The sequence below is a fragment of the Haliotis rubra genome, unplaced genomic scaffold, assembly GCF_003918875.1.
Source record: "Haliotis rubra isolate DU_JTF1 unplaced genomic scaffold, ASM391887v1 Scf366, whole genome shotgun sequence".
Classification (NCBI taxonomy): Eukaryota; Metazoa; Mollusca; class Gastropoda; order Lepetellida; family Haliotidae; genus Haliotis; species Haliotis rubra.
Window position 1 is genome coordinate 917,980 of NW_025767042.1, and position 20,688 is coordinate 938,667.

General features: G+C 40.2%; 1 protein-coding gene across 4 annotated transcripts; it reads right to left on the reverse strand.

Moving 5' to 3' along the window:
- Positions 1-1,375: 1,375 nt before the first annotated feature.
- LOC124285687 (dentin sialophosphoprotein-like) lies at positions 1,376-20,538 on the reverse strand. 4 transcript variants are annotated; one of them, XM_046721962.1, is made up of 11 exons: positions 20,167-20,538; positions 17,714-17,823; positions 16,338-16,425; positions 15,504-15,592; positions 13,155-13,208; positions 12,174-12,340; positions 10,363-10,506; positions 8,785-9,680; positions 5,494-8,230; positions 4,791-4,915; positions 1,376-2,078 (listed from the first exon to the last, which is right to left on the reverse strand). In XM_046721962.1, the coding sequence occupies exons 1-11, from the start codon at positions 20,296-20,298 to the stop codon at positions 1,929-1,931; spliced, it is 4,692 nt and encodes a 1,563-aa protein (XP_046577918.1). In that variant the 5' UTR covers positions 20,299-20,538; the 3' UTR covers positions 1,376-1,928. The 4 variants fall into 4 exon arrangements, with proteins under 4 accessions (XP_046577918.1, XP_046577917.1, XP_046577916.1 ...); XM_046721961.1 differs by lacking the exon at positions 1,376-2,078 and adding an exon at positions 2,825-3,071 and having other exon boundaries at positions 10,363-10,503; XM_046721960.1 differs by lacking the exon at positions 1,376-2,078 and adding an exon at positions 2,826-3,071.
- Positions 20,539-20,688: the final 150 nt, after the last annotated feature.

The following is a 20,688-nucleotide window of genomic DNA, read 5'->3' on the forward strand; positions in this document are numbered from 1 at the left end:
GAAGCGCGAGTGTCCCAAGTGTCTTGACATGAGACAAGGTCTGCTGATCCAGATTAATGACCGATCAGCAGGGTGTTGGTGGTGATTAGTAGGCCTGTCTAACACTGAGAGACATGTAATTGGCAAATCAAAACGACCATGCTGTTTTGGAAGTGATTTTAAACCAGAAGTGTATGCTCGCTACCGTTTCAACTCCAAAGCCAGGATGACAGAAATCCAGATATCCGAATATACAGTTATCTAGAAGATTTACGCAAAAGCGAATGTGTCCGGATATCCGGGGTCTCACTGTACTTTCTGTCTGACTTATTAACACTGTGTACATTTGTCCTTACTTCTTGACATGTATAGATATCAGTAGATATCAACTTATATGATGAAAAGGAAGACATGGATCTGCTGTATATTCTTCACTGAGGGAATATGTTTAATCAAAATAGTAAAATCTAATGTTTGTTTTCCTATTTCTTGCCTTTGTAACAATATTTTTGCACATACGAACATTTCTTGTGACCTATATTTGTTATTGAGTGAGGACATACTGAAAATACATAATTTTTAAGCAAAAGAACTTAATAACTCTTTCTTGAAACTGTTTGTTGTGTTATTTCTGGTGTCGTGGCCATGGCTTTTCAGTTTCACACAGGTTACTGCCGAATTTATCTGTCACCTTCAGTTGTTACTGAAGGTTCAAAATACTGCATATGTCATCTGGCACACCAATCACCTATATAAAGAAACAGCAGGTGTGTATTTAAGGTGCTTAAATTATGTGGCAACAAATGGCTTGGCAGATGCTCTTAGACTACGGAAGCAGTCAGAATTACATTTAAGAAAGTTGGAGTGATTCAGAGGACTGGTAGATTGAGGGCCACGTAGACAAACATGCACATTACTGGAAAATAATACAAGACAATCAGGAACGTACTTGTTTATTCATGTTCAACACACAATCAAACATTTTCCTGAACGACTGGAACAATATATTGCTGGATAACACAGAGGGGAAGTAGGTCATTCATGTCTCAAAGTTTCAGAAACGTCACAGTTAATGGCAAGAATAATCTTAACATGAATATAAACAATGAACATCGCAACAATAACCCAGTAGTGTGGGCAATAACAAGTAATAGCACTTGTACCAATTTAACACGTTATTGTTGGGATTACAACTTTCACAGTTAGGTACAGATTCTTGTACTTTTGTTGGGTTGAGTCCCATCTGGGATTCGAACCCACACCCGCAGAGTCAGGCACCAAATCACCAGCTGGAACCGTGCCAACTGAACCCATTTAAGCCTATTATCAGTGTACTTGCAGGAAATGTTAACAGAACTTCTGAAAGTATATATTTTCAGCATTTATGAATAATATTTCAAAGAATAGCATTTTCAGTACCAGTATTTCACAGTATCGGTCAGAAAGGAGCATGAATGAATCTTACACAATGACATAATGCCATGATAATGATGATATATACAGAGTTGCCTTCTCCTAATACTTATTATTATCCATATTTTCATCAACCTGCCCAACCTGTAAGTTCACCTTCCACAGAGATGCACCTTCCAAACCCTGAATCAAATGAAAGCGGAGTCATGCCTTGCTAAATGCAATTCCCTGAGCCCTGAAGGTGTGAGTTGGTGAGCGTGAGAGTGGGCACGGGCCCCTTTTGACGGTGGGTGTCTGGGGGGCCTCCCCTATGGAAATCTTTAGATTTAGCCTGGAAATACGATAATTCTTAACTCAAACGAACATAATTACAAAAATTCTTTCAAACATTCTAAATTTATAAACATATTTGTATTTTCTAAAAAATCGGAGTTTTTATAGACAAATCGGAGTGTGGATTTTGTATTTGAAAATGGGAGTAACTCCTCCAAAATCAGAGTGGTTGGTATCTCTGCTTCCACCATTGTAAACATCGACTAACTCTGGGCTGGTAATCTTCTGTGGGGATACGAGATAGGTTTCCTGTAGATGCTGCAGATCTTGTGGAGCATATCTGGGGTGACCCGGAGGTCCAGCAACGGCTGATGTCCTGGATGAGGCTGTATCCCCAGGAAGTCCAACAACACCTGTGGCAACAAATTGTCTATCATTTCCTGATGCTATGTTACCACTGTATATCACATAATGATATCAAAATTGGCACTGGTAGCAGAGATGTAACAAGCATTGTCACTAAGGTGACATAATCCCCCTCCGCAAATTATCAAATCAAACTTAAAAAGTAATGAAAGTTTAAGATGAAGTTAAATGACAACAAAAACATGTCCAGTCAACCTCTCTTGATATCTTTTCTTTAGTTGTTCGAACACACAAATATTTTCAAGACTGACTTTGACCTTGATATGAATGTCATAGTGTATGAAATATTCAAAAATGGTACTAAAGAAATTGCTTATTGAATACATTCAAGGGAAGTCTTGGAAGTCTATGAAGAAAATCCAGTTAATTCAGGTTAACATGCTGAAATCTTCAAAGTGGCGCAGTGACCTTGAAAATTATGTGAAGGTCACCAAAATCGACTGGGCCCTGCGCATTCCCTGGATGAAGCTTGATGTCAAATATGAAGAAAATCTAAAGAATGGTTCTTGAGGTATCTCGCTGACAAGGATATCATGCAGGTTAATATAATATGCTGAAATCTTCAAAGTGTCCCCATGACCTTGAAAATTATGTGAAGGTCACCAAAATCGACTAGGCCCTGCGCCTTCCCTAGATAAAGCTTGTTGTTGAATATGGAGAAAATCTAGAGAACAGTTCTTGAGATATCTCGCTGACAAGAGTAAAACGTTAAAGTCACCTTGTGACCTTGAAATTAAGGTCAAGGTAACCAAACCTGACTGGGACCTTTCTTATACTGTGAAGAACCTAAGTACCAACTATGAAAAGAATCTAGTCAACGGTTCTTAAGATATTCTAATTCGTACGTATGGACGGAGCCTAATTCTATATCCCCCGCTTCGCGCTAACAGACGGCGGGGGATAACAATACAGTGAGTGTACAATACGATACATATCCAAATATGTAATACAGTGTGTATCCCCAGGAAGTCCAACAAGACCTGTGGCAACAAATTGTCTATCATTTCCTGATGCTGTGTTACCACTGTACAGAGCTTCAGATAACTTTTTGGGTCATTGAGTTATGTACTCGCTTGTGTTCATCTTAATTGGGTATCCTAATTTTCCTTTTGAGTAACCAAATAAATTGTACTCACCTCACTCAGATTCAATAGGGTATTTTGCCAATTTTCATTAATTGTAAAAATATATTAAAGTTTAACTGTTAGAGTTTGTTATTTATATTTGATCCGCAATATGAGAAATGATAGGAAAGACTGCAAGTTGCCAAGTTTAAATGCTGAAATAGAACCTCTCGGTATATCTGTTATTTTATCTCTCCATCAGTGCGCAAGTTAAGATTTGACATTTTTATGTGTACGTATCTAACATCACATCAGTATTTACAAAAATTGAAGCATACTTGTATGCATTATACTTACTGGTAATAGGATTTGAGTTTTCACATAAATATTTGCATAATCTGTACCTCTGACTGTAGATCACATAATGATATCAAAACTGGCACTGGTAGCAGAGATGTAACAATACAGCGAGTCTGCGATATGATACATATGGGTGCAATACAATTCATATCCTGATACAGGACTTTAAAATAGTTCCTATGCTCTCCCTTTTTGCAGGTGAATCACAACCCTGAATCATTTGTTTTCAAATTTCAGACAGCAAAGAGGGGATATTGAAGGGAGAAACATATAAGCTTGGGGGCACTGTGTTGATGCTGTTATTTATAGTCATCCACATCCTCGATAATCAATCGGGCGGTGGGGTAGCCTAATGGTTAAAACGTTGGCTCGTCACGCTGAAGACCCGGGTTCAAATCCCCACATGGCCACAATGTGTGAAGCCCATTTCTGGTGTTCCCCGCCGTGATGTTGCTGGAATATTGCTAAAAGCGTAAATCCAAACTCAGTCAGGGATAATCTCAGGGTATACATTCCAATAAATCTCCACTATACTCTGGATGCATCTACGACTCGGCCCCAAGAATTTTATTACCTCCCTTGGTTGGCTTTTTATCCAATCAGGTGTCTATGCAGGGAAGTTGAGTGTACCGATCACAACTCACTTTCGCTTCTTTTATTTAACTGATTAAACTTGGCAACACAATTGTTGCAGAGGTACTCTGAAAGAGGTAGAAAGAGTTCTTGCATATTTTTTAAGGTTTCAGACCTGTCAATTTGTCTGTATGATTTTCCCCAAAATCTGAGGTGTACTGTGAACAAACCTTCACGGCTGCGTACGCTATTTTTTGTTGACACTGGCAAGCTCGGTTGTAACGGCGGCTTAGCTGATTGGCTACTGTGAGAATGCGGAGCCAGCAAAGGGAGGTAATAAAATTATCGGGCCGAGCCATAGATGCATCCAGGGTGCTTGTGGAGATTTATCGTAACGTATACCCTGGAGATTATCGAGGATGAGTCTTCCATGAAATACTAAAGTATCTGCCCAAAATACTTCTTGAGTAGTTTCTGTTATTATACACGTTATTATATCAATACAACTTTTAATGTAATCATCATAATGTATGTGGGTGGGGTATCCATGAGTTAAGAAAAATTCTGGTCAAGCATAACCAGCTTACTCCATATATTATATATTACATCTACTCAGTATTCATGTTCAAGCTCCTGATTTTGGCATTGACTATTAATTGTTAAAATATCTGAGAAATATGAGCTGGCTAACAGGAACAGCACCTGTGTTTTCGGAACGTCCTCGCTTTCGCCGATGCCAGACTCCCGCCTGATGCTGGACACCCTCCTGCATGCTGCCCTCCCCACGTCCCAGGTGCTGACACCTGACAGCCGTGGGTCTGCCGGACCTACAATGATAGGTTGTATCATGACAGGGAGCTCCTGGAACTGGCTTCATGCAATGAACCAGGACCGTTAGCACTTTAAGCACTACTCTATCTAATCACATAAAACACCTTACAAAGTGTAAAATCCCACAGTGAAACCTCACAGAATATAGCGGATGTACTGTCATGAACAGTGGATCAGCTCATCCTGTTATTATCATATTGTTCTCAGTAAGTGAGTATAGTTATTCCAGCAATATCACACCGGGACACCAGAAATGGGCTTCACACATTGTACCCATGTGGGGATTCGAAGCCTGGTCTTCAGTGTGATGAATGGATGCTTATAACCATTAGGCTACCCCATCGCCCCTCCTAACAAAGACACAATACCACTTGAACTGACCAATCAGCTCAAAGAATCACAAAAAGGCAAATATCAAATTTTCTACCCGTAAGTTAATTTTTCATACTTTAGCTAGGAACCAAATTACTTTCATTAGCTGAAAACTTGTCATCAACAAGCATTACCCAGTAAGCCATAGATTTTCTTAAAGTTTACCATCTTTATGTACATGCCGTACAGTTCGCCTGCTCACCTCTACAGTATGGTGCTGGCATAATACCTTTCATCTGCCTCCTTCCATGTTCAGCAGGTGCTCTCTTCCTCAGCTTAGAATCCCTTGTGTCCTGTGAATGTACTGGAATATTTTCAATGTCGAGCTGGTCAGCTATCTCAAGAAAATCACACTCCTCAACATGATCCTGACTTGTTTCACACACAGCATGCATGTGTTTTTTCCCCTTATCAGGATGAGTCTTTCTCACTTGTGACTGATGCAGCTTGGGAAGACCCTCTCCAGATACACCCTTTTTCTCACCTCCAGTTCCACCATCAGCATGCATGTCTTTGTGTCCCTCAGGAAGAGACTCTCTTACTTGTGACTGATGAATCTTGTGAGCACCACCCCTAAGTTCCTCCTGTGCTGCACCTCTAGTTCCATCCTCAGCCTCACACAACACCTGAGACCACGTTTCTTCATCCTTTTTGTTAGCTCTGCTGAGACTTTCCTGGGGTTTGCCATAACATCTTTCAGCTTGCCATCCTTTGGACACATTTCCAATCAAACCATACTTCTCAACTGCTTTTTCAAACATTATTTCAACTTCCCTCCTTTTCTTCCTCTTGCTTGGATTCTTCTCTGCATCCTCCTCCTCAATTACTTTGTTCTGCACCTGACTATGGTCTGGTCCTTGTTTTTCTTCTCCTTGAGTCTCAGGAATTTCATGAAGCTGACATTTACTCCTCTTCTTACCCTTCTTGCCAGCATCAGTAACAGACTTCTTGGGTCCATGTGTCGCTGTTCCCTTGTCCAAATTGTTTAGGGTACATTTTGGCGATATCTTGGCCTGACTTGATGCATCTCCCTCGGGACCTGGACTAACAAGTCTGGAGCTCCTCAGCTTCAGCGGTGCCAAACTGTCTGCATCATCATCTTGTTTTGAAGACCGGGTTCTTCTTGTAGTGATATATTTTTCCATTATCTTATGGCATCCTGGACTGCCTGGATGCTTGTTGGAGGGTTTCTGTGAACCCCTCTTCCCACTCTTTGAGGCAGTCAGTTCTTTGCCAGATCTTGGCTCTGCTGCCTCTTCTATCTCCTCTGAATGTTCCTCATCCTCATCTGACACAAGGATGACACTATTGTCCTCAGAATCATTACCTTCTGTGCATGAAGGTCCAGCTTTCTGGCCACTGTCCACATCCATGTTGATGCTGACGTCTGCTCCGACAGTTTCACCACCTGGTGCACTCTTATCTCCACCACTTTTCAATGAATCTTTTTGGCTTTGGTCTTGTGCATTTTGCTTGCTCATATCTGAATCAGTAGAGTATTCCTCAATAATAATTTCAGAGTCAGATTTTATGTCTGATTGATCTTTGTCCGTTTCCTTCGCAGATTGATTCTGCTTGTCAAGTGTAGGTACTTGAACTGTTTTATCGGTCATGTTTCCCTTTGAATTTGTGACAGGATTTCTTCTGTTTTTATCCAAGGAGGTCTCATGAGCTGACTTTTTCTGACCAGAATCAAGGAAGTTCTTTTTGCGTTTTGATCTTGTGAGAACCATTGTGGTGGAGGTTTCTGCATCAGTCTCAGGGGTACTCAAGTTCTGCACTGTTTCCACAACACCATCTTTACACAGTCCATGTGACAGAGGAATACGTTCCAAAGAATCAGATTCATCAAAACTGGGATGATCAAGAGCAGGTGACTTAGGTAGGGATGCAGCTTTGTCTTCTGGTTTTCCATTTACAGTTGAATGTCGTGATGCACCTTTGTCCACCGATTGTTGCCTTACAGCTGAACGCTGGGATTCAGCTTTGTCAACAGCTGAACGTTTCTGACTGTCTACTTCTTTGACCACACACTCAACAGCAGCTGAAGAGTGCTGACTTTCAGGCAGATATAGCGCACTGCCATACACACTGTCATTACCTGATTCATCACCATCGTCAGCTTTGTCAGCTCTACCATTTCTTGTGACTCTTCTAATTGGCGAAATGAGAAAGTCTGGTGATGACTTTCTCGTAGCGCCAGACGTCTGAGTGGAGTGATGGAAGGAAGTATCATTTATAACTGAGTCACTGTATCCCGTTGAGTGAGCTTCAGTCAGATGTTCAACCGAATCACAATCGTCAGTACAGTCCTTTCTTGAACTTTGATCACTGCTGCTGCTTTTTCTCGTTTCCTCCACAGAATCCGAGCTCAACAAGTCCTGACTGGAAGGCACAAATGGCTGGGATTCGGGGAATTCAAGATGACTTGATGATTGACGTGGAAAGTCTGGGTTGGACAGGTGAGATTTGGCATCTTCATACATGGAATATGTGGAGTCATTCACCACATCAAAGGGTTGCGTGGAACCAATCTTGTCAAGATCTACTGAGGTACATTTCATCACAGCAGACGGGGCAAAGGAGACTCGTCTTGTACCAGGCTGTCTACTTCTTCCTCGGACAACAAATTCTGTCTGTCTGGCCTGTATCTCAGACTGACAATCTTCTGATATCAAATCCATCCTCGATGAAGCAGACAATTTCCCAGACCTGTTTGACTCCGGCTTGTTTGCTGTATGATCAGAGATGAGTGACACGTTATTGTCTACTGCTTCAAGTTCTGTGTCAGCTTGTGCACCTGTCTCAGAAGTTTGTGACATGTCCGAGATTTGACAGCCTTGTGAGCTCATCAAAATCTGTGAGTCTTGAGAGTTCTGAGAATCTTCTGGGAGGGAACAAGAAAACTCCAGTGAGTCTGCACAGGGCTTGTGCCAGGCCTGGAAGAATATACATGACAGAATTAATAAGTAAAATGTATTTATGATGGTATGTCAGCTTTGTCATAAAAACAAAATGCCACAAACGTGGAATAATTTGGTGACACAACAAGGATACAGAATTGTTGTTTAACGCTGCACTCAGCAATATTCCAGCTATATGGCGGCGGTCTGTAAATAATCGAGTCTGGACCAGCCAATCCAGTGATCAACATCATGAGCATCGATCTACGCAGGTGGGATACAATGACATGTGTCAACCAAGTCAGCAAGCCTGACCACCCGATTCAGTTAGTTGCCTCTTACAGCAAGCATGGGTTGCTGAAGACCAAATCTAACCCAGATCTTCAGGAGTGTCCTGGTAGAAAAGGGACATAACTGCACAATAAGTTACGACAAAACCTACAGGGCAAACCTGTGTCCTATTATTCATGTGCTTCTGTTTAGTTTCAAAGATTTCGGGTTAAGATAACTTACAAATGCTACTGACTGGCACCTGAAAATGTCATTGTAGTCATGGTAATGTGCAAATGTGAAAGTTGGATCTCTCTTACTGTTGGCAGACTGCATAAGGTGACAACATCAATGACACAGATATCATTTTCATCAGCCATCTTGGATTTGTCAGATGAATCGCTTCTATCAGCCATCTTGTATTTGTTAGATGAATCGCTTCTATCAGCCATCTTGTATTTGTTAGATGAATCGCTTCTATCAACCATCTTGGATTTGTCAGATGAATCGCTTCTATCAGCCATCTTGGATTTGTTAGATGAATTGCTTCTATCAGCCATCTTGGATTTGTTAGATGAATTGCTTCTATCAGCCATCTTGGATTTGTTAGATGAATCCAAAAACTTAAGGTATTCATCTGTAAATGTTTGCGGTGATCGATACACAGTGTTAGTCTCCTGCATCACTTGCTTGACGGGTGGATCTTTTGTCCTTGACTTTCCTTGACCTTCAGGTGTCTTATCTTGTTGACTTTCGTTGTACATACTTATCCCCTTGACAGAGAAGCATCCAGGTCTTGCATTTGTTGAACTATTTGGTGAAAGGATTATATCTTCTTTGGATGTGGAAGTTTCTTGACCGTCTGCTCTTTTGTTGCTATATTGGTGACACTCTGCATCAACATTTCCTTTGTCACTTTGACTGAAAGAAGCTTCTCTGGCCTTAATCTGACTGTCTGTGAGCCTATTTTCATCTGATGAAACATCTTGTCTCGATGTACTCTGACTAGTTTTATGAACTGGTTTAGTGGTAAGCTTTGACGTTCCTGGCTGGGGGAGTTTATTCTTGTCTTGTGTTTTGCCAGAATTTTTACATGCACCAGTGTGGTCCCTCTTCCTTGGAGACTCCGCCAGAGTGGGTTGTGAGAAGCTTGGTCTGGAGGAGCTGGAACTACTTGTATCCTGGGAAGGTGGGGGATGGTAGTCTTCTTTCCATTCTGGCAAAACAAGGAAAACTGAACCTGACTGACTGAGTTTAGTTTTACACCGCTTTTAGCAATATTCCAGCAATACCACGGCGGGGGACACCAGAAATGGGCTTCACACATTATGCCCATGTGGGGAATCAAACCCGGGTCTTCGGCGTGACGAGCAAACGCTTTAACCACTAGGCTACCCTACGGCCCCGAAAACTGAACCTAAGAATGTTAGTAATGAGGTAGAACCAATACAACATACATTCAAATCTGCAGCATCAACCCAGTTATTCATGTGAACATCTCCGCAGTATCACCAAAAACTAAAAAGCTACAAGATACATAAAACAATCTTTCCTTGAATCCCCTGAATGGACCTACCTACACACAGAACCAAAGCTTTAGTTGATTATTTATTGTTTAAGTTTGCAACCATCACTATTCCAGCCATATTATGGCCACTACAAATATCGAGCATGGACCAATAAAAATCAGTGATCGATATTATGAGCAATGGTCCATGCCATCAGGTTCAGCCTTACACAAATAAACCAAGTCACAGAACTTGACTGCCTTAAAATTACAAGGAGAACAGATTGGGGCCTTTCCTGAAGAACTGCAATACCAGCAACACACTTGGCTAATAAGGAACCAAATGGTTGTGTCTGAATCTTGAACGTTAAAGAGAGTTATCTGTCCATACCTTCAAGTGCCTCTAGGATCGCCAGCTCTTCAGGGGAGACAATCAAGTCTTCAACCCGAGTTGGCTGTTTCATCTTTGCCAAGGCTGACGCCATAGCCTCACTGGGTTGACCTCTTGCAGGCAACGGTTTGCTTGGTCCAGCTTCTGTAATACAGACCAGGGTCCAGTTACACAAAGTGGAAAGGTGATCATAATACCCATAATTTAACATAGGTTTACAAGAGTCTCAGACCTGAAGTCGCTTTGTTCAATGGGAATCAGGTTTGCCAATCCATGCCATACAAAATCTTAAGAATAATTAAGTAAGACTACAGAATACTGGATACCTTCCACCATCTTTGAAAGCAAGCGAGTTTACTTGGGGTTAGGGTAAGGTTTAGGTTTAGGGTTAGGGTTAAGGTTAGCTTTAGGGTTAGGTTTAGGATAAAGGTTTAGGGTTAGGGTTAGGGTTAGGGTAAGCTTTAGGGTTAGCGGTAGGTTTAGGTTTAGGGTAAGGTTTAGGGTAAGGAATAGCGTTCGGGTGACAGGACACTAAAAAATATGGCTGGTAGGTATCTGGTATTCTGTAGGTGTACCGAATTATTATGTGAAAGGTAGCCAGAAATGATGCAGGTCAGACATGTTTTGGTTTGCCAATGTGGTGCAACCCACAAGCATGGGTTGAGCTGACAAACCAAGAAAATGAAGAGGGCAAACTTATGGATAAACAAATGCTTTATTCAGGTGATGTGCTCTTTCGATACAGATTCTTGTTCTTGTCAAACAGGTAATAGGAGTGAAACAGTACGCTCTTACCACAGTATGATACGCATTCCAGTAGAATTTTGAAGGCCTTGAGTTCGTTATATGGGATATGATCATAATACAAAAAATTGACATCTAGCAAAGAAATGCATAGATTTTGACAAAATGATTCGATTTCTAGACGTTTTAGAGTTTTTAAAAAAGGTTCAGAAAATGATGGTACGAAAACACCGAATTTTGTATTGCATGACGGTATACCGAACCGAAGGCAAAATACCTCAATTCTACTACTGGCAAACAAGGATAAGTTGAGCACCGACCTGACAATTGACCGTATTAGCATGTATGAGTGCCCCCCACTGACGCTTGCCCTTGTTAGCGAGGGGGCCCCAGGTTGTCCGTGATCAAGTGTTGTGCGACTTGCTACACCAATGTGAGAGTCTTATGAGCAAGGCGTTTGCAGCTACGCGCGGAATCAATTTCATCGTCATGCAACGCATATGCACTAGCCTACATCTGCTCTACCTTTAACAAAGCAAATGGGTTTGCTCATTACTGTGCACCGCCTTCTTCTCGTAAACATGTTCTCTGCGCTGGTCCAACTTATCCTTGTTTGCCAGTAATACCGCTACATACAGTTTCACCCCTAGTAAGTATGTCAATGATACAAGAATCTGCATTGAAACATCACATCACCTGAATAAAGAAGTTGTTCTTCCATAAAGTTTGTCCTTATCTGACTCTCTCACTTCTAGAAATGCCACTCAAAGAAGTCAAGAAAATAATGATTGTTGAACTGGGATTCATGTGATAAAATGTTTCTTGCAAACCCAAAGGACCAAACTCACCAAAGCAAACTGCAGCATCTTAACGAACTGGGCCACTAGTACTTCAGCCAAGAATTATGTAACGAGGGTTTGTGCAAAATGATCTGGATATACTTTTGTGTTTCTTTCAAATATCACCACTTTCGACGTAAGCTGACATACCATGACGTTATTATGATTATTAAATGAGCATGATGTAAATGTTTGAAACCTCTGACTAACTAATGGAACTGGTCTTACCTGGCCTACTTGTCCTGTCATCAGAGCTGCTGAGGTGGAAGCTCGCCTCTGTCTGAGAGTGGTTCTGTGTGTCTGGCTGTCCGATCTCCTCCAGCAACTGACTCAGGTGACAGGTGCCTGTGTACTGTGATTCATCGTTGTAGGACTCCAAGCTTTTAGTTTCAGCCCTGTAATATGACAGTCTCGAACATCCATCATCAGTGAGTAATTGATAAAAACTCTACCCAATACCCCAAAACCCTGATAAATCTAAGCAAAGACATCATTAATAAACTGACTGCACTTAATAATGAGTTAGTTGAATTTTCCTGAGAATTACAGACTTTCTGTGAAATATACACAGTACCAATGTCCTTAATCCAGGCCACTGGTGATGTCACCAGTCACTGTGATGTCATGACTTCCAAATTTGGTTATCTATGAAATGCTGAGTCAGAAATACATCAGGGCTCCAGATAAGGGACGTATTGGCGTATGTACGGATAGAAAATATGCATGATACGGTAGGAAATAATTTAGAAAACGTAGTAGATATGCACCACAGCAATGGTGTATGGTCTTAAAATCATTTACAGACGTATTTATCTGAAAAAGTATTGTTTTTTTTGTTTATTGACCTGTTTACACAAGAGTAGCAATGTTGTTGTGCATATATAAAACAAAACACAAGATTACTGATACGCCATTATTTTCCATTCAGTACTCTAAATGTACTCCAGTACTCCTATATTGAAAAAATAAGGAGTACGTACTCCTGATGTTGAAAAATTATCTGGAGCCCTGATACATGCTTCATACATCGTGACCAACATACACTGTGGCAGCCATCTTGGATCATTTTGTGTGGATTTCCATCCTTTTCTCATATTCCTACCAACAGGACTACAGATGTGTCTGCTTGTATCATGATCGAAACAATATGCCTAGATCTGTACTTCACTTGCCCCACTAAACATGGCAAAGTCACGGTATACAACTTACATCCATTGGGTCCACTTTTCTTTGACTGCCACCTGCACTTGTGGATCCACCATGCTGATGAAAATAAGATATGTTTAAAAACATTATTCCTTGTTTGCTTGTTATTTAACACTGCAATCTACAATTTTCCAGCTAAAGATGGTGGTCTTCAGATAATCAAGCCTGGATCGTGTGTTAACACTCTGAGCATTGTTCAATTGTGATAAGTTGACATGCATCAACAATGAGTGAGAGATTTACGTTTTGTAGTCACATCGGCAATATTTCAGCCATATTGTGACCATACACCAACCAAGTCAGTGATCCAGACCATCTGATCCCATTAGTTGCCTCTGGTAACAAGTAGTGTTGGGAATTGGTTGAAATCTCATAATTGATGATTGCTTCATTACCAACGAGCAATCATCGAAAAAAATTGGTAAGCGACATTTTTCAGATTTTCCTACCAAGGTTGTTATTGTAGATATGTATAACATGATGCAACTTGCTACTTTGAAGTAATGTGTAATATATCATGAACATAAACTTTCTGGAGTCTTCAAGAAATATTCAGTCATGACTTTTCAGTTAGTGAAGTGAGTTTTCTAAGAATTAAACAAGTTTTCAGGCCCTGCCAACTTCAAAGATATGTTCCATCATCAAGTGTTTCAAACACTAAAACAGCAGTTCCAAAATCGTTTGTGTTCGATTATAAGAAAATGTGATGCGATTGCTTGGTTGTTTGGTCACTTCGACCAATCTTCGATTATTTCAATTAATCGGAACACCACTAGTAACAAGCATAGGTTGCTGAAGAAATAATTCTTCAAATGCCTATTCCTTGTACTTGCCAAATTCATCGTTACCATGGTAATGGCATGGATGAAACTGTTCCGAGTGTTATAGGTTAAATTTAGACATTTCTTTCTTCAGAACAACAATGTCTTGTGACAGTGTTCTTTATTAATGCCAGCGATAAATATACTTTCTTGAAAATTCTAGCACACTTAAAACCAAATATATTTCCATTCCTGTCATGCATTTCTGGTTGCATGAATGTCAAAATACTTGTGACCTCTGTTCTTAAAGCATCCTCGATAATCTCCTGGGTATACGTTACGATCACTCTCCACTATACCCTGGATGCATCCATGGCTTGGCCCGATAATTATATTACCTCCCTTTGCTGGCTCCACATTCTCACAGTAGCCAATCAGCTAAGCCACCGTTACATCCGAGCTTGCCAGTGTCAACAAAGATAGTGGTCGCAACAAGGGTTTGTTCGCAATGCCACTCAGATTTTTGAGGTAATAATACAGACAAATTGACAGATCTGAAACTTTCAAAAAATATCTAAAAGAACTCCTTCTACCTCTTTCAGAGTACATCTGCATCAATTGTGTTGCCAATTTTAAATGGTTAGATAATTTAAGAAGCAAAAGTGAGTTGTGATTGGTTCGCTCAACTTCCCAGCGTAGACACCTGATTGGATAAAAAGCCAGCCAAGGGAGGTAATAAAATCATCGGGCCAAGCCGTGGATGCATCCAGGGTATAGTGGGGAGTGATCGTAACGTATACCCTGGAGATTATCGAGGATGTTCTTAAAGGAGCATGCGTTATAAGTGTGCATTGCATAAGCCAACTTGATTATGAACGTCTATACCACTTTACACAAACTTCTCAGCTGGCGTTGACCCGTGAAGATCCGGGGTAGAATAGGTCTTCAGCAACCCATGCTTACCACAAAAGGCGACTATGCTTGTCGTAAGCGGCGACTAACGGGACCGGGTGGTCAGGCTCGCTGACTTGGTTGACACATGTCATCGATGCTCATGCTGTTGATCACTGGATTGTCTGATCCCGACTCGATTATTTACAGACCGGTGCCATATAGCTGGAATATTGCTGAGTGCGACGTAAAACTAAACTCACTCACTCTGCTGGCGTTAAATTGGTTAGAACCATGCTCTTTAACAAGGTCCATGTGGTTCACTATCTATATCAAAGATAACAACGAAAACTTAGTGTCATTCAATCGTAGCCAACTGGAATTAACCTTAGTTGGAATACAATGTAAATATTGTATTTGTCATGAAAGGTCTTTCAGTAAAAGATGGCAGGACAATTAAAATCACATCTACAGCAACAAAAACATAACTGATCCCGTAACTATCATTTCTTTGAATGAATGAGTTTGATCGATCAAGAAACATATGACCCAGGACTCAAATCCAGCCATTGGTTTCTGGCAAGGGAGGAAACTCTGCAAGTGAACTGTGGCACCTTATACGACTGGCTCACTGACATAGGACAACATATTTTCAAGAATGTCGCCATGTAAACAAGACTGTGTGGTTGTTGACATTTACCAATCTCTAGCTGTGTTCTTGCTGTAAAACCCATCATGAACATCTAGCAGCGAAAACTTGCCGATGACGAGCAGAAATTCACAGTCGGTCTGAAAAAATATATAGAAAACATTTGTACCTGATTATCACAAAAGGCAGGGACTATCACAAAAGGTAGGGATTTTTATTTTTACTTGAATCTCTAACATGAACTAAATTGAATCCACAAAATCAGGGGTGCTGAAATAAACAACCATGTATTTTTACTTTTCCGTCTGATTGATGCATTGAAAGGTCATTCCGACATGACCAGTGATGGGATGTCCACACACTATCAACTGACACAGCCGAGAACATAATATTTGTAGTTGGCCTTACACAATTCACAATATATCTACATATATCAAGGTGAAACGACCGCCACTGAGGTGTAGTGGTTGGAGCGTCCACCCGGAGAGCGGAAGGTCGCGGGTTCGATCTCCAGCCCAGTCAGCTCAGAGTTCTTATAATGTGTCTGAGTGGGGTATGCATGCTTAACTGCGGCATGGTATCGGAAAGACTTCCGCCCGTATCCCCCATTAAATTTCATTGTAGTCAAATCATATCACCTGAATATATATTTCGGATATTCCTCATCTGATAAGGATGAGTTTTAACATGTTTCATCAATCAAGTTTTCTGGCATAATAGTGAACATATTTCAGATCAAACTAAACATATGTCGGATCAAACTATAACTATGACATAATATTCAGGTTGAGGTTTTGAGCCTATAGCACAGTTGCATTTGGTTTGGGCCTTGGTAACAAGTTGTCTCCCCTTAACCAGTTGTGAAGTGAATAGTTATATACTCACAACATTTGGAGCTGACACAAACTTGAGATGATAATCCTTGACAATCAAAATGGCTTGATCCCATTCTGGAGGTGTGCAAGACTCATCACTTTGAAAGATGGAAAAAATGGAAAATATAGAACTTTAATATAAAGACAACCACAATTTTGTTTTCACAAAGACGGAACATGCATGATCTTATGAATTCTGTTTTTCATCACAGCTGCAATATTCCAGCCATATGATTTTTCATAACTGAGTCTGGGCCAGACAAACCAGTGGTTGATGGCATGAGCAAATGATGACATCCAGCAGGAAGAACTTGTTAAGTTAAGTAGAATACTCTGCAAACAAACATGACAGCAAATCTACCCTAAAGATCCTGGTTAGAATTGGTCTTCAGCAACCCATACTTGTCGAACGGCATGGTCAGGTGGTCATTAATCTCAATTGTGTTGATCGATGGTCCAGACTTGATTATTTACAGACTGCCGCCGTGACAGCTGAATATTGCTGGTGTTGTACAGATACAGATAAGCTGTGTATCTCATGTAAATTACGCAAAACATTTATGTGAAAACTTCTTACCAAGTCTGTTGCGTACAAGTACGCTTGAATTTTTGTAAATACTCAATATATTTGATCTTACATGCGTACACACAAAAATGTCAAATCTTTGTTTGCGAATCGGTGCATAGATAAAAGAACTGAGGTACATTCAGAGGTTCTATTTCAACACATGAACTTGGCAACTTGCAGTCTTTGTTATAGTTTCTCATATTACAGATCCAATATAAATAATAGTTAAACGTCATTATATTTTTACAATTAATGGAAAATGACAATACCCAATTGAGTTTACTGAGGTGGGTACAATTTATTTGGTTACTCAAATGAAAGGTAGGATACCTAATGTTGAGATGAACACAAGCGAGTACATATCTCAGTGACCAAAAAAGTTATCTGTAGCTCTGTACAATGGTAACACAGCATCAGGAAATGATAGACAATTTGTTGCCACAGGTCTTGTTGGACTTCCTGGGGATACACACTGTATTATATATTTGGATATGTATCGTATTGCAGACTCACTGCATTGTTACATCTCTGTAGCTCTGCGTAGCCAATCAACCAACCAAAGACAGCATATCAGTTGATGCTGTTTAATCTTGATGATTGGATAGAGCTCCCTGGCATTGTATCATTTCATGGTTTCTACAATTACTTTACATATTCTAAGATGGACGTCCATTATAAGGACATAATTAGTCAAATGTGTTTTGTTGTGTATATTTCATGTATCTGTAAGTCTTTTTTGAAGATCTCATATTTGTTACATGAAAAATATTCAATGACAATTCTCATTAAGAGTAAAACAAGTGATCATAGAAACTCACTCAAAGTTATAGTTGTCAATGGCGTTTTGTGTAAAAACAGCATTGATGAAGACAGAACAGTCGGACACTTGCTTCACCACGCTTCCATCATCCTGGGGTCCATTGATGTGCTGGAAACAGAGAGCCAATGGTTACATTGTCGGAAGTGTCTTACCCAGTATGATGGGGTGGTGGGGTAGTCTAGTGGTTAAAGCGTTCGCTTGTCATGCCGAAGACCCGGATTCCCCACATGGGTACAATGTGTGAAGCCCATTTCTGGTGTCCCCCTCCGTGATAATGTGATATTGCTGGAATATTGCTACAAGTGGCGTGAAACCAAACTCACTCACTCACCCAGCATCACAGTGGCCAAAGACATTTGAACAATCGACTCTGTAAACCAATCACCCAGCTGTTTCACTAGCATCTCATCTAACTCTACTTTGTTCCATTCCTGCTCATACTTATTCCTGGATAGTGGATACTTCCAGCCTGCACAAAACTTGATGTCAGTCTTCTGCACAAAAGGCCCTCTGCAATTCTCCATCAGATTATGATGAAAGTTTTCAATGAATGCAAATACCTTAGTGTTTTGTTCATTCATACACCAAAATAGAGTTTAACAGTCCTTGAGATAGCATTAAGAGCAATAAAAGCTCCACTTCCTATCATCACTTGCCTAATAGCTTAATCCAAGTAGCCAATACCCTACCAAAGGACCCTGTGTGTTATCACAAGTAACTTGTACTTGTTCATCACCACCCAGTTGTTTACCTTGTTATATCCCAAAACTTCCACATCCCAATACTCATCACCCCTTTTTAGGTAATAGGATAGCCCAGGAAGTGCACAGAACTGCTCTGCTTTGAACCTTGCTCTGCATGTGCAGTACCAATTTATTCTTTATCGAAACCTCCTGAAATTGTTTGGAGTTTCCTCAAATTGTGTTGGATAACCATAACATTTCTCACAACCAGCCCTTAAGATTGTAAGGGGATGTTTAATCTCCATGTGGTACCGAACCGGGTGAATAATACTAACGATATAATTTATTCCAAAAACAATTATTTAGATTACAATATTTAATTTTTAATAAAATATTTCATGAAATAGAGAAACACACTTGGATGAACCTTAAACTTTAAATACTCAACTCTCCCATTATGACCTGACCTTTTAGCAACCTGTTCACAACCATTTTGTACAGTGCTCAAAAGTACTATTTGCACCATATTTCAACTTGGAACCAAACTTTTTATTTAACTAGCATGTCTGATGAATACACAAAACACAATGTCTTGCTTTCATCACAAAACTTCCATGGGACTTGAACGCTGTACCCATCCCACCAGACTAATCATTGACATTCCATATATTGGATGTATCATGACATTGAGTTGTAACAGAGCAGTCATGAGTTGTTGTTTTAATGAAGCTTGTCAACCCATCAAAGACGCCGCTGTTTTCTTTGGAATAATATGCATGTGGCGTGTTCGTTAACTAGTGTTTATAAAATGTTTTGATAAGTAACTTGTTTATACTTGTAGCCTGTGCATTAAGTACCAAGAATTAACTAATAACTGCATTAAAAACAACAAGTTCTTAATGTTTTGAGAAGAGACAAGTTTATTTGGTCAGCCGATAGATGTGGATGGAAGAGTCAACCATGTCAACAGGAAGTATCCATTTTAAATCATTATCGTTGAGCACTTAGTTATTATACAACGTTGCCAATATTATACATAGGCAACATAAAGTTTTATTTATACGTTTAATTTAGAGCTAATATTTAATTGATAATTTTTTTATGGTTCCGTTTTCGCCAAGTCAAGGTTCCGTTTTCGCCAAGTCAAGGTTCCGTTTCCGCCAATTTGATTCCGTTTTGGTTAGTACCGTTTTGGCGTGGTTCCGTTTTAGCTATAACCCTCCATATATGGCAAGTGTTATCTGTTTGGAAGCTGTTTCCCTCGAAGTTTCAATTATCGATTTCAGGCTAGGTGTAAGGGATAATATGTCTTTTATTGCATCAGTTGGAAGTTAAAGTGAGTGCTAATGCCCCAAATATATAAAAAATAGGCCAAAATACTGTCGAAAATGTGGCATTGTGCCTTTAAGCAATATATTCCTGCTACCAAAATTTCCCTGTTAGATTTGAAAGGAGTACCCAACCTTACTAATAATCGTATCCAAGGGAAAATGACAGAGATTGGCGTAATCTGCCCCAACACAAATAACCCGAATGATCGAAGAAGCATATGCCTGGTGCGAGAGCGGTGATGCAAGAGTCAAACTCGGCAGTCTGAGGCGTATATATACCTCTACTGTAAGCTTCGGCGGGGATTCCTGTACATGCCATATATAACATGGAAGCACGTGTAGTTTAGAAAAGTCAGTAAACTGAACGGAAATGCAATGAGGTTGTCAGCTGACACTTCTCTTCGGATACCACACAGTCAAAAATCGAAAATACGAACCCTGCATACTTTGACAGTTTGTCCTTTGGGGTTTAAAGTTTTCCCAAGAACAAAGTCCAAAATCCACGATTTCCCGTTAGTTGGTTCGGTGGATTTATTCGAGGAGAAACCGAACATTTTGAAACGAAACATTTTGACGAACTGAATTCAAGCTCCAACTTCCCGCCATCTTGTCGAATACTGTCACCTCCAAGAAGGTGTTTTCAACAGCTTGTAATACTTCTGTTTGTGGTATGTACAAATGGTAATTATTCGTAATAGTTATTTTCAAATGTTTTATACAAAGTTGATATTTAATCTGTCATCTCACAAAAGAGAGGTAAATGGCGTATTTACTCATACGAACTACTGCATTGAGGATAACCAAGTTATTCGGAAAATGTCGTCAGTCTCCGTCACGTCCCACGTAAATTTACGAAAGCGACTTTGTGTGTACTATTAGCCTAACAACGTATAAGCTAGTACATACCTGCTTATACAGTCAGAAGTGTGACTTCATGTTGCTTTTAAAATAGTTGATTA